This window comes from Trypanosoma rangeli, assembly GCF_003719475.1.
Source record: "Trypanosoma rangeli strain AM80 chromosome Unknown Tra_15.4_contig_00169, whole genome shotgun sequence".
Lineage (NCBI taxonomy): Eukaryota > Euglenozoa > Kinetoplastea > Trypanosomatida > Trypanosomatidae > Trypanosoma > Trypanosoma rangeli.
Genome location: NW_021705915.1, coordinates 3,822 through 16,734, shown reverse-complemented (window position 1 = coordinate 16,734; position 12,913 = coordinate 3,822). Strand labels below are relative to the sequence as shown.

At 55.6% G+C, this 12,913-nt stretch overlaps 6 protein-coding genes across 6 annotated transcripts in view, besides 6 other annotated features; all 6 read left to right on the top strand.

The window, feature by feature from the left end:
* Position 1: 1 nt before the first annotated feature.
* Positions 2-28: a microsatellite.
* A 383-nt stretch (positions 29-411) lies between these two features.
* TraAM80_05284 (REL1 protein) lies at positions 412-1,797 on the top strand (the record flags this gene model as incomplete). The annotated part of the gene is made up of 1 exon (XM_029382170.1): positions 412-1,797. The coding sequence occupies one exon, from the start codon at positions 412-414 to the stop codon at positions 1,795-1,797; it is 1,386 nt and encodes a 461-aa protein (XP_029237953.1).
* A 472-nt stretch (positions 1,798-2,269) lies between these two features.
* Positions 2,270-2,295: a microsatellite.
* Positions 2,296-2,302: 7 nt separating this feature from the next.
* TraAM80_05283 (putative GTPase activating protein) lies at positions 2,303-6,604 on the top strand (the record flags this gene model as incomplete). The annotated part of the gene is made up of 1 exon (XM_029382169.1): positions 2,303-6,604. One exon carries the CDS (start codon positions 2,303-2,305, stop codon positions 6,602-6,604), a length of 4,302 nt encoding a protein of 1,433 aa, XP_029237952.1.
* A 125-nt stretch (positions 6,605-6,729) lies between these two features.
* Positions 6,730-6,746: a microsatellite.
* Positions 6,747-7,000: 254 nt separating this feature from the next.
* On the top strand, positions 7,001-8,380 carry TraAM80_05282 (DNA-damage inducible protein DDI1-like protein; the record flags this gene model as incomplete). Its single annotated transcript, XM_029382168.1, has 1 exon — positions 7,001-8,380. One exon carries the CDS (start codon positions 7,001-7,003, stop codon positions 8,378-8,380), a length of 1,380 nt encoding a protein of 459 aa, XP_029237951.1.
* Positions 8,381-8,554: 174 nt separating this feature from the next.
* Positions 8,555-8,573: a microsatellite.
* Positions 8,574-8,803: 230 nt separating this feature from the next.
* On the top strand, positions 8,804-10,150 carry TraAM80_05281 (uncharacterized protein; the record flags this gene model as incomplete). Its single annotated transcript, XM_029382167.1, has 1 exon — positions 8,804-10,150. One exon carries the CDS (start codon positions 8,804-8,806, stop codon positions 10,148-10,150), a length of 1,347 nt encoding a protein of 448 aa, XP_029237950.1.
* A 511-nt stretch (positions 10,151-10,661) lies between these two features.
* Positions 10,662-10,681: a microsatellite.
* Positions 10,682-10,795: 114 nt separating this feature from the next.
* Positions 10,796-12,127, top strand: TraAM80_05280 (uncharacterized protein; the record flags this gene model as incomplete). The annotated part of the gene is made up of 1 exon (XM_029382166.1): positions 10,796-12,127. The coding sequence occupies one exon, from the start codon at positions 10,796-10,798 to the stop codon at positions 12,125-12,127; it is 1,332 nt and encodes a 443-aa protein (XP_029237949.1).
* A 300-nt stretch (positions 12,128-12,427) lies between these two features.
* Positions 12,428-12,472: a sequence feature (GA-rich).
* Positions 12,473-12,483: 11 nt separating this feature from the next.
* TraAM80_05279 (uncharacterized protein) overlaps positions 12,484-12,913 on the top strand; it is a gene marked incomplete at both ends in the record, with an annotated part of 510 nt that continues 80 nt past the window's right edge. The window contains one exon of the mRNA XM_029382165.1: positions 12,484-12,913. This exon is cut by the window's right edge and continues 80 nt beyond it. Within this exon, the coding sequence (XP_029237948.1) occupies positions 12,484-12,913 (430 nt within the window).

The window sequence follows — 12,913 nt, the reverse complement described above, 5'->3', positions numbered from 1 at the left end:
GTATATATATATATATATATATATATATGTGGGATGCGGAGCGCGCCATGAGGCAAAGTGTGACCTCCATGATTGCATTCTCTCCTCTTTGTACGTGAACGGGGCTGTGCCTTGGCCAGCGGTGGGTATTCCCACTTTTTCTACGCTTTCCCTTCTGACGTCCGTTTTTTCCTTTCTTGTCCTTTTTTTTTGCCGTTTTCTTGGTTTGCTTTGGGGGGAGGTGCCTGTGGGAAATGCGTTTGCTTCGCTTTCTGTTATTTATATCTTTTTTTGTTTGTTTTATCTTCTGCTTGAAACACTTTTTTCTTCATTTGTTGCATCTCTCCATTGTGTGGTTCTTGCCGTTATTGGTTGGCCGCCGGAAATGCATGCGTGTGAGTGGGTGGGTGCGTATATTATTTTATTGCAGTCATGAGAGGAAGGGCCCTTGTGAGGGGGCTGCTCCGACGCCCCTCCGTGTGCGCCCTTCTTGGCAGCAGCATGCCGCGCGGCACGACGATTTTTGCGGTGGCCACGCGCCCCTACATGCCGCTTCCGAACGACCAGAGTGAGTTTTCTCCCTACATTGAAATTGACTTGCCCAGCGAGAGCCGCATTCAGGCGATACATAAGAGCGGTCTCGGGGCACAGGAGTGGGTGGCCTGCGAGAAGGTGCACGGCACCAATTTCGGCATTTACCTCATCAACCTTGGGGAGCAGGAGGTGGTGCGCTTTTCGAAGCGGAGTGGAATTATGGACCCCAACGAGAACTTTTTTGGGTACCACATCCTCATCGACGAGTTCTCCGCACAGGTCCGCATTTTGTGCGATCTGCTAAAGCAAAAGTACGGGCTAAGTCGTATTGGGCGCGTCGTTCTCAACGGTGAGCTCTTTGGGGCAAAGTATAAGCATCCACTGGTGCCCAAGAGTGAGAAGTGGTGCACGATGCCGAACGGGAAGCGGTTTCCCATCGCCGGTGTGGAAATTCAGCGGGAGCCATTTCCGCAGTACAGTCCAGAGCTTCACTTCTTCGCCTTTGACATCAAGTACTCTGTGAGTGGGGCGGAGGAGGACTTTGTCATGCTTGGCTACGATGAATTTGTGGAGTTTTGCTCCAAGGTGCCGAATCTACTGTACGCCAAGGCCGTTGTCCGCGGAACGCTCGACACTTGCCTGGCGTTTGATGTGGAAAACTTCAACACCCCGCTGCCAGCCCTGCTGGGGCTTGGCAACTACCCGCTTGAGGGGAATCTCGCGGAGGGCGTCGTCATACGTCACGTCCGGCGCGGCGACCCGGCGGTTGAGAAGCACAATGTTGCAACTATCCTGAAGCTGCGCTGCTCCAGCTTCATGGAGCTGAAGCACCCGGGAAAGCAGAAGGAACTGAAGGAGACATTTATTGACACCGTGCGGACAGGGGCACTGCAGCGTGTGCGTGGGGATGTGACGGTGATTGCTGACTCCATGCTGCCGCAGGTGGAAGCCGCCGCAAACAACTTGCTGTTGAACAACGTCAGCGACGGTAGACTGAGCAACGTGCTCTCCAAGATTGGGCGGGAGCCGCTGCTCTCCGGCCAGGTCTCAGAAAAGGATGTTGCTCTGATGCTTGCCAAGGATGCTCTAAAGGACTTTCTCAAGGAGGTGGATGTCTTGGTGCTCAATACGAGTCTCTCGTTCCGAAAGATGCTTATTTCGAACGTCTACTTTGAGTCGAATAAGCTTGTAGCGCAGAAGTGGAAGGAGCTCATAAAGGAGGAGGCGGCAGCACAGCAGGAGGCGGAGACGGCTGCATTGAGGGAGCCCCAAGCAACGGCTTGAGTGCAATCCTTACATAATGTGTACAGACATACATACAAATCCATTCAGGCATGCGTGTGCATTCGGTGCACGTCTATGCTGGCTGGCCTGCGTGTCTGTGAGCATCACATTGTGTTCATTATTCTTCAGAGTTTTGTGGGCGGTGGGCACAGAGAGGAGCTGCGAGCAGGTTTTTTATTATTCCTCGTGTTCCCCCTTTCTTTTATGCCCGACGTTCAGCGTGGTTTTCCACTGCTGGCGCTGCCTTTGCACCGCCCCCACTTTTTTTTTTTTTTGTTTCCCGCCTCTGCGTCTCTCAGAATCGTCTAGTCGTTTCAAAGCAATCCCCTCTCTCTCCCTTTCCTCCCGCTGCTGCTGCCCCGCCGCTACAGGGGAGAGGATCGTGGGAGTAACGGTGGTATAGGTGCCACGAGTAAGTGACAGGGACCACTGTTGGCGGGGGACTGCAGTTGTGTGAGTGCCGACAAGAGACATATATATATATATATATATATATATGCCAATGATGGCCTTCACGGAAACTACGGCATTTCACTCACCGACGTTGGACGAGGGGGAGACTCCGCGAGAAGAGGACTCAACTGACTCTAGACTCAGCAGCCGCTGTCGCGGCAACAAACATCGGCAGATGGGAAAACACTGCGGAAATGACGGGATCAGCGTGTTTCTTCTCTCCACACATCACATTCCACACGCTTTGCAGCCGTATGCGCCCACCGCGTCGGTGTCAGCAAGGCTGGTTGAGCAGTGCCTCTGGAATTATCGAGACACCCTCTTTTTGGCGCGTGAATATGTCCACACGACAGAGGCAGAGAACACACAGCTCCGTATGCATCTGCTGCAGTTACAACAAGAGGCTGCAGATGGGAAGAGAGGTACCACAGACACGCCGGGTTCGGCGGCTTCATTTCCCGTGGAGAAACAACTGTGGGAGATCATGTTGCGTGACCACGGCAAACATCCGCTTCTTCCTTCGGAGTCGCTACGCTATCAACAGATTCTGCAGGATATGAAGCACCTGGCTCGAGGGGTACTGGTCCCCATTGAAATCCTGCGGCATCGCAATCATTGGCTGCTGTTACAGGAGGATGTGCAACTGAATTTAGCGGGCCGTCTCTTTCACTATCGTGTGGTGCTGCGACAGTCCCCGCCACCGATGATGGTAAGACGCCTTTGGTGCGATTTGTGGTCACTGCTCGGCGCGGCGTGGCGGCAGCGGCAGCGGCTTATGGGGGCATACGCAGAGGGCATTCCACCCGTTGACCTTAACGGTGATGTGTCGCAGCTCCCGCCCGCCTCTTCCACGCCACTCTTGTTGCGTGATGCCCATCGTGCAAAGCAGCAAGTGGACGCCAAAAGTAGCTTCCACCGTGAGGGCGGTTTGGCACGTGACGCACGAAGGGCTTTTGGGGCAGAGCGGGGTGGGGAGGGTGACGACCTCGCCTTTGGGCCGTTGCTTCCGCATCGGGTGGGTGTCACGACGTCGCGCCACTACGCCATCCGCGTTCCATTGTTTTCTTTCCTCAGCTCTCTGCGTGTGCGGGTGGGAGAGGCCGCTGCCACGACCTCGACAGTCAGGTTAAACAGCAGTGGGAGAGGCAAAAACGCCGTTCCTCGCAGTGACTCCCCGACGTCGCAGAGCAGCAGTCCCACCCATTGCGCTGCGTTTGCGTCTGCGTCTTGCGCCGAGGATGCGGCTCTGCCCAACGTGCCGTTTTTTGACACTACGGTAGAAGAGGTGGAGGCGTGTCGGGTGCCATACCTCTCACCAGAGTGGTTTGTGCGTTTGCGTTCGCGGGCCAAAGGCGACTTACACGGGTGGGACGGGACTGCTGTGCTACACTCCTACTCAGATGATGCATGGAACATCGCCGTGTTGGCGCTGGAGTTCATGCTGACCGGATTTCCACTTGCCAAGAGTTGCTGCGGCCACCCTGACTCCTCCGATCCGCCAACCTCGTCTCTGTTTGACGATGTTGTAAAGCTCCTGGTAACGTCTCACAGTGTGCCGCTCGAGGCGGCGCAGAACTTTCTTTACGCGGCACTTCATGAGTTATCGCTGCTGCTTCGTCAAAATACTCCTGACGTTTTAACGATGACGTCGGATGACGACGGTCACGCGGAGTCCGCACCTTTGCCGCGACGTCTGGCACAAGAGTGGCACAGCTATCTGACGAGGACGTATGGTGGGGTTGACGGTGACAGCACTACTATGGTTCATGGTGGTAATGGTGAGGGTAGTATTTTCCGCGACATTGCGGAGAGTGGACTTCGATGGTCCCGCCGTGATCGATGGAAGGCATTCCAGGAAGCACATGCTCTTTTTCTTTCTGACGCCGTCGAAGGCGGTTCTGCAGCAGGCGAGCGTGGCGGTGGTGGTGATGACGCTGGTATCACGGTGGATGCCGCCCAGCGTGTTCTAGGCGGTTTGGTAAGCCCTCTGATGCCACTTCATCCGACTCTGTGCGCTGCGGCAGCGAGGAGTGGCGTTGGGGCAGAGACTTTTATGAAGAACCAGCCGGCGATGGCACCCCCACCGAAACTCTCCTCCCCATCTCTGTGGGATGTGCAGACCCGCCTGCAGGTTTGGCGGCATAACGTTGAGCAGCACGCCATGGTAGAAGGAGGCTGTCGGAGGGATATTGAGGCGAGGCGGAACGTTGTGTTCAGAGAGTTTGTTTACGTCGTGCGACGGATCCTCCAGCAACGTCTCCGTGAACTGCGGCCCGATGTGGAGAAAAAGGAAGAGGCTGCGCCGATTGGTCCCCCACGTCGAAGCCTTTTTACCAAGGCGTCCTTCACTAATGGGGGTAACTTGTCGCAGTCGGCTGTGCAGCACGGACTGCTGCGAGGGTTGATAGAGCGAGGTGCACTCTTTGCATACTGCACCAACGAATGCTGTGCCGGTGACGGCACTCCTCCAATTCCGCATGGCGGGGGTGAAGGTTCACAGGATGAAGGCGAGGCTGAGGATGACGGTTCCCCCCCGGTGTTTCCCTTTTCGCAGGTGTTTCTCCCCACAGAGGAGCTTTTGGGATTACTGCACAGCGATGTGGTGTTACTGAACTCCGCCTTTCCCGCAGTTGGTGCGGTGAGGAGTGCCCTTGACACTATTGTCGGACCACAATGTGCGGCCAAGTCGCGGGTGTCGCAGCCTCTCTCACCTGCTGCGTCAAAGGCGGGGTGGCTGAAGAGTGCCAAGCGGGTCATCCGCGAAGTTGATTTGAGCGTCGCACAACAACTCGCAATAATCGCGGAGCTGCGGTGCCTTCTGTACAGTGCCCCACTTGAGAGACGCGCGTTGCGGATGCGACGTTACCTCGCGGAGATGCGGGCGGCCGGAGCAAGCCCGTACGTGCCTGTGCCACCCACACTTCGTGGGGAGGTCTGGGGCGTGCTCCTTCAGGTGCCGCCGGAAACCGCACGTGGCGCCACATACTGCGCGCTTAACACCTCGTGCATCTCCGCCTTTGATCGACAGCTGGCCGTTGACATTCCTCGATGTCATCAGTATCATCCTTTGCTAGCAACGACGGAGGGGCATGAGCGAATGCGACGTGTCATTAAGGCCTGGTTACTGATGAACCCCGGGATGGCGTATTGGCAGGGGATGGACAGCGTCTGCGCGGTTCTCCTTGCTGTCAGCTTCACAAATGAGGCGCTTGTGGCAGCGCAACTGCAGCAGTTGACACTGCATTACATCCCACACGATGCCGTTGCATCCTCGCCGTCAGGTGTACAGAGCATGGAGGAGCGTCTGCATCAGTTTGCAGTGATGCTGCGGTACTGTGACCCGCGTTTAGCGTTTCACCTTCTTGATGAAGTGGAATGCCGCCCGGAGTTGTTTGCAATTAGCTGGTTCCTCGCTCTCCTAGCACACGGGTTACCAGTGGGGAAGGTGTGTCTGTTGTGGGATTTTCTTTTTGTCTACAGCGAGGCGTCCCCGCACTGCCTCACGGCCTTGTGCCTTGCGGTGCTGCTGCAGCAGCGGGAACGGCTACTGGGAAATGACTTCTCCGTCTGCCTCTCCACACTGAGCCGTTTACGGGACATCGACGTTCATCTACTGCTGCATGACGCGGCACTACTGTTACGTTCTGTGCCGCCCGCCTTGGCGTTGCTGTCACTCCGCGCCGGCGAAGTGCGGCGCTGCGGAATTTTGCTTGTGGATGTCCAGACAATCCTTCGGGTGTTTAACAGCCGATTGTTGCGGGGTGCAGAGGACTCGGCGGAGACGGCGTGGGCGCCGTCAGGGCTGTTTCTTGTGGACCTGCGCACACACCGTGAGACGACGACAGGGCTGCCGCAACGAGGCACACGCGTGGAGGAGCGTGTCGTAGGGGCGCTGCTTTTTCCCCTCGTGGCGCCACCCGCGCATAACGACGACACAAGCGCCACGCAACCGTCGCAGCGACTCGTCGCCCAACAGGCTACCGAGCTTCTGCTGCAGCTCGACAACATGGCAATGGCGGCGCTTCCACCGTCCTCGGCAACAGCGCCAGAAGCAAGGCCATCGACATCAGCAGAAGAGTTGGAAACCGAAACACTGGCTCCGCCACTGCCGGCGGTAGCGACAGGAGCAGAAGAGCCGGTGGATGGTCCGTCCACCGCGCTGCGGGAGTGTGCGGCGAGTCCCCACGTTGTTTTGTTTACTCGGTCGATGACACCCTGCGAGACGACGGCGGCTGAGTCACTTGCACTTGAGCTAGTGCGATGCGGCACACCGCATGTGTCTATTTTGCTGGGTGGGTTTCTGGAGCTTCGGCAGGAAGCCCCACACCTCGTCGTTGAGGTGGAGGAGGATTGAGTAGAGCCCTCATTCCCTCCCAACATGTTCTCCCCTTTTGGTTCACTTGCAGCGCCGTTGCGGGCATACCTTCAGGCACGTTTTTTTTCCTGTCGATGCCTTGCACAGGGGTAAGCTACTTGCCGGTGTGTGTGTGTGTGTGAGCCTACGCGTCTCACCACCCACGTTGTTGTCGGTCATGTTTTTTTTCCGGCTCTTTTTTTTTTTGTATTGCCTTCTTTGCCTCTTATTCTTTTATTCTTTTCTTCTCTGTACGTCTATTCCTCTCGGGCGGCCCTGCCACATCCGCGCTGAAGGGGAAAGAAAAGAGAAGGAGGGTGCCATTCTGCTTGCAGGGTTCGGAGGCGGAAGCTGGGAGAGCGGGGGTCACTCGCAACGCGGGAGAAGCCACGGGAGATGATTCACCTTTTGTGCACTACCGAGAGCGGTGAGAGCTGCACAATTGAGATTGATCCGCGCTCGCTCGTGGAGGACATGGCGGCGCTCATTGAGGTGGAGTTGGGCATACCAATGCTGGAGCAGGTGCTCATTGCGGACGACGACACAGTGCTTCAAGGCAATATGACCCTAGCGTCTCAGGGTATCTGTGCGGACGCAAGCGTAAGAGTGATACATAGCGCCAGAACTCACGATGAAGGACGCCCCCGCCAACGGGGTGAAGGTGAAGGAACTCCGGTAGATGCACTGCCGTCGCCGGGGCCAGAAGCACACGCGGTCCGGCAGCAAGGCCCCGCGAGGGAAAGACAGCTGCACCAACACGGACTTGACTCTGGACATGCACCTACTTCAGAAGATTCACAACGAGGGCATTCCGCTGCATTGAAAGATCATCGTAGCTTTCCTCACTTACCAGGTGAGGCACGCGCGCGAATCGAGCAGTTGTTTGCCCAGGGACCGGGGCAGTTGTCTGGGGGGGCGCCGTTGCGGGAGTCGGATCCGGAGGTTCAGCGCCGCATCTACGAGGCTATTTACTGGGAAAACGTTAATGAAAACCTTGAAAGTGCGTATGAGTTCATGCCAGAGTTTTTTGTGCAGGTGCCAATGTTATTTGTGAATTGTGAGGTCAATGCGGTGAAGGTCAAGGCCTTTATTGACTCTGGGGCACAGCGGTCCATCATGAATCGCCGCACGGCAGAGCACTGTGGACTGATGCGACTGCTTGACACGCGTGCGGCAAGCATCATGCGAGGCATAGGCGTGCGGCGGACACTTGGCGTCATTCACATGGTGATTGTAAATCTTGGTGGCCTTCACGTCCCCTTATCTCTGACTGTCATCGATGACGATAAGATAGACTTTATTATTGGCCTGGACCAGATGAAGCTGCACCGCATGATTATCGACTTGCGGGACAACTGCCTGAGGGTTGCGGACACCCAAATTCCGTTCCTACCAGACTCCGAGGTACCTGATTTTGTCACTGGGAACGAGGTGGTGGACGAGGATGCACAGGAAGAGGAGGCGAAGCAGCAGCAGCGCGGGACTTCAAAGCCTTTGGCAACGGCATCGACGCTAGCCAAGGGGTTGAAGACAAAAGGCCAACCCGATCGACAAGCAAACATGGAAGGGATGGGACGAGCTACAGTGACGTCCACCACCAACGCCAGTGGTGCAGGAAGTACACCTGCGCAAGGCCCCGCGGCTTTCGTAGATAAGGAGCGGGCCATTGCGGCGGTGATGACGTATACAAGGATGGATCGAGAGGGCGCTGTCACGTTGCTGGAGGCGGCTGGCTGGAACGTCGATTTGGCCGTGTCACTCTTTATTGGGGAGTAGGCGGTGCTGCCTAGTGTAGTTGCCCCTTTCTCCTAATAAAATGCCAAGCAAGCAAGGGGACTGAGAATGAGAGAGAACGCGATGAGGGAAAAGAAAATAAAGATATAATGAATCTGTAGAAGTGCGAGATGAGAGTGAGTGAGTACGTTGTGGTGATTCACATAGTTGTATGATTATATATATATATATAATACACACACATGTAGCAGTTGCTCTTGAGGCACTGCGTTCTGCTTCATTGTTATTTTTTGCCTTTTGCTGCGAGCTGTGCTCTTGGAGGAATAAAGGGACTTTGCCATTAGCCGCTGTGGCAAGCAAGCACACATATACATTATATATATTATATACTTACCATCTAGGCGGGTCGCCCATATACGTTGGCGTACACCGCGCCCCTCCCACCCACGTCTTCCTGCTCGTGCAATGGCCAGCAAACTTCCAGCAAGCTCTCCTATGAAGAACAGCCGCGGGTTGCTCTTTAACCGTTACACACACCCATTGACCACTGCATCAAGCAGTGTGGGCAGAGAAGTGCGAGATAACGTGGTGTTTTCTGCGCAACATGATGATTCTACCGCTCCTGCCGCCATGCCGGAGCTGAACCTGGATGAGACGATGCGCGTACGTGATGTGTTTTCGGAGTTAGTTCAGGACGAATATATTACCTCGCTGTTTGTCTTACGGGTGGTGCTCTCCCACTTTGGCATGTACCCCTCTGATGAAGAGCTGTCTCTGCTGCTGAGTGTCTACGAGAATAAGATAAGTGTCACTAATCTCTGTCACTATCTGCGCTTCTACAAACGGGAATTTGAGCTAGATGCACAGATGCGCCGCGGCGAGAATCAGAAGGGAGCCACACGGGAAGAGAGTGAAGACACACTGCGGGCCTTCGTATCGCTCGGTGGTGATGAGGACGGCAGAGGTTCCGTAAAGGTAGAGGATTTGCGCCACGTGTGCCGTGAGTTCGGCCTCACCATTGACATCGACTCGATGCTCATCGGTGTCGTGGACCTTGAGAATCAGAGCTCACTGAACTACGCCGAGTTCTGCGATATGTGGCGTTCCCGATTTCGCCAGCGTGAAATGGGCTCCATGACTTCGGCGCTGGAAAGTCAGCTTGACGTCCGCGGTGCTCTGCGTGTGCTTGGCATGGATGAATCCTCCATGCTGCAATGTAACACTCTGAGCCGTGGAGAAAGTTCTGTTGCACTGCGGGATGATACGGGGGTGGAAGGGTACAAGTTCCCTCAGAACGTCGATACCGTTTCCTCTGGGAAACGGCAACAAGATATCGCTGATAAAATCTCACAGTCGGAGGCGAACCACATCCAGGCTCTTAAGCGCTTCCTTGTTTTGGGGACTGCTGCCGGTGCCATGTCATCGGATGCTCTGCCGTCGATTAAGCGCAAGTTGGGTCGCCGCCAGTCCACGCTGCTGGCACTCCATATAGCGGCACTGGCGGAGCCTGACCGACGGCGTAGTTGCGCCCCCGCCCGCGAAGAGGCTGCTAACGCAGGTGGTGGTGGTGGTGGTGGTGGTGGTGTGTCTGGCGTCAACGAGGACGCGGGCCTGCCCGCATTGACAGGGGCAACTGGGGGCGGTTATCGTGCCCCAAGCCCGATGATTCTGTCGCTGCGCAACAGCGCCGCCTACAAGCGGCGACTGCTGGCATTCGCGCAAAAGTCAATGAAGAAGGCGAGGGACCGCGGCTCGAGTGTGTGGACGCGCTTCCTGTCCGTCTCGCCTGACGAGGGTAGTGGCCGTAGCTGACGGGTTGGGAAGCAATTGACGCGAAGGCCAGAGAGAAGGCAACAAACGAAAAGGAAAAGAAAAAACAAACCGATGCGTGATAATTGAGTGCGTCGCCCATGTATGTATGACTGCTTACGGTAGAACCAGCCTCAAATTCTCTGGAAGGGCGTGGACCAGCAGGGGGAATCACCACGTGCAGAAGGAGAAAAAGCGTGCAACCCACAAAGTGGGGGGTGGGTGGGGAATGATGGAAACTGAAGGAGGGGGCAGGGATATATGTATACTAGAGGAAGAAAAAAACATCAACTACAGAGAGGGTGGAAAGAAAGACAGACTCCCTTTGCTTGATGATGATGATGTAGCTCGGTTGCTTGGTGGCTGCCTATGTGCGACAAATGAAAGGAAGATAAGGAACATCATAGACAAGTTTTTTGTTCTTCTTCCGACTTTTTATTATTATTTTGCCTTCTGGTTGGTTTCTTTCTGTGGGGTGGGGGCTGCGGGGCCTTCACCAGCAGTAGCGACAGTATCGTCGTCGTCGTCGTCGTCCTTTTTTTCTTGCGTTGCACGTCAAATTGGAAGCGCCTCTTCCTGCGTGGTCGGCTCACAGGGGGCTGAAGCACCTCAGTTATGCCGCCCCGAAGGTTGGCTGCACGCCGTGGGATGATTGCGGAGCCTCATAGCTTTTCCACGGGCACCCGGCCACGCCGGCAGTCGCGATTGCCCCTCTTTCACGAACTCTTCGTCCCGTCATTGTCACCGCTGTCACCATCATCAGCGCCATCTTTCTCCGCATCTAAGCCGCCAAACCGTTTTCTAGTGCGCAACGTCCGTGTGGATCCTCCGCTGGGTGTGTCGACGGATGCCCCACTATTTAATCAGACCGGGACGGAGGATGACGCCAGTCCGCTCGGATGGCTCTGTCACAATCTTCGGCTGCTGGAAGAGGGGGAGAACGCGCGGGAGAAGCGTAGGGCGAGTATGCCAGAGGGAAGTCCACAGTGGCCGCGCTACATGTTTTCCCCTTTTTGCTGTGGCTATATCTACGATCCTTCAAACGACTCTAAGCTCGCGTTTGTTACCCCGGACAACTACTGTCACTTGTGCCATGAACCTGTGGATGTGGCGATTCGACACTGCGCCTGGTGGGACCACGTGACACGGCTGGTCGCTATTCGTTTGATTGCGATTCATCCCCGTCGCTGGGATTCTGCCACACTTTTACATGAGGCGAAAGGGCTGCTCCCCGCCGCTGTTATGGCGGAGCCCCGACCCCATCCTTTTCTGCCTCTCTCAGCAACGGTGGACCCTGATGACTCCTCTTTGATGGACATGCGTTCGTGTTACGTATTTGAGAGGGAGTCAGTTGTACGGCGAGCCGAGTTGGCAGCAATCCTGCGCGTCCTGTGTGACGCAAATGACGCGGACAGCTGCAGTGATGCGGAGCAGCGTCGCCAGTCGATCGTGCCTGTGCTGCGGGAGTCATTGGTGCTCTCACCGAATGGGAGCCCTGCAGCTAACTTGGGGGAACGAACCTTTCGGGCGTACATTAGCCGGCAAATGAGTGTGGCGCTACCGCCCATGGCGCCGGAGCCCACGACGCGGATACAGCAGCGTTGTTGGGGGCGGAAAAACCTGGAGATCATGTTTGACCTTCTTGGGGTGGCCTCCCTGCAGCGCCTTGTTGGGGCGCCTAGTGTGGCGGAGACAAAGAACGAAAAAGCGACAGTTCTTCGGCAGGTCATCTACGAACTGGCGACGGCTCTCTCAGAGGGTGATGTGGTTTGCGCAGAGACACCATATGCTGGGCTAAATTGCACACCATCAACCGATGCAAAAGTGCAGACTCGTTTGCTCGTGGAAATGGCGCTGCAACGCCTTGCACATGAGTTGATTCACCTCCACACGATGCTGCTGATGGATCAGGTCTACGAGACTTATGCGAAATTGGGGTACCCGAGCGAGGGGATGCTGGAGAAGAGTGGCTTTTGCTGAGTTTGATCTTGCTGCGGACGCTGCCGATGGGGTCGCTTCGCTCAGACGAAGGGATTACACTACCGCCTTGGCGTGCATTTCTCCGTGCTAGATCAGGCCATTTTTTTTTTTTCTTATTATTTCTTCATGCATCTCGTCCTTTTTTTATTTATTTTTGCTTTGTGTCTGCGTCATCGGGATCTTTCAGCAAAACTATGACGTGCACCCACGGCAGGCACACGCGTGCATGCCAACACATTGAGGAGGAGTGTTCACTCTGTTGCGTGTTTTTGTTTTTGCGTCATTATTACGTCCTGGCGTTTCCTTCCTTCTCGTTTCTTCCTTCTCGTTTCTTCCTTCACGTTTAGGATGGATTCATGCCCGTTACGCGAGCATTAATCACCAAACCCGCAGCATGGAGTTCCCTGGAGCGACGCCGCAACGCTATTACAAAACCACGCACTGAAAGTGATCTCGCCAACACATCTGACCCTGTCGTTCTTACGCATACGACCTCTCTCTCCTCAGCTCCGCATCACCATCAGGTTTCCACCCTATGGGACGAGAGGGAACATGAGGCGTCAACGAGCCCACACAAGGGACCCTGCATGTTAATTGGGTGTCATGGATATGCGGTTAACGATGGTGTGGCCCCACGTCCAAACGGATGCGAAAATACACAATCCGTGGCTTTTGTGCCACACAAAAACGAATGTGCGGAGGCGTGTTGCAGCTCCTGCGGGGCGCCCGTACCAGATGGCTCGCTGCGGCTGACGGTGTTAGACCCCTGGGGGCAAAACGAAGAAG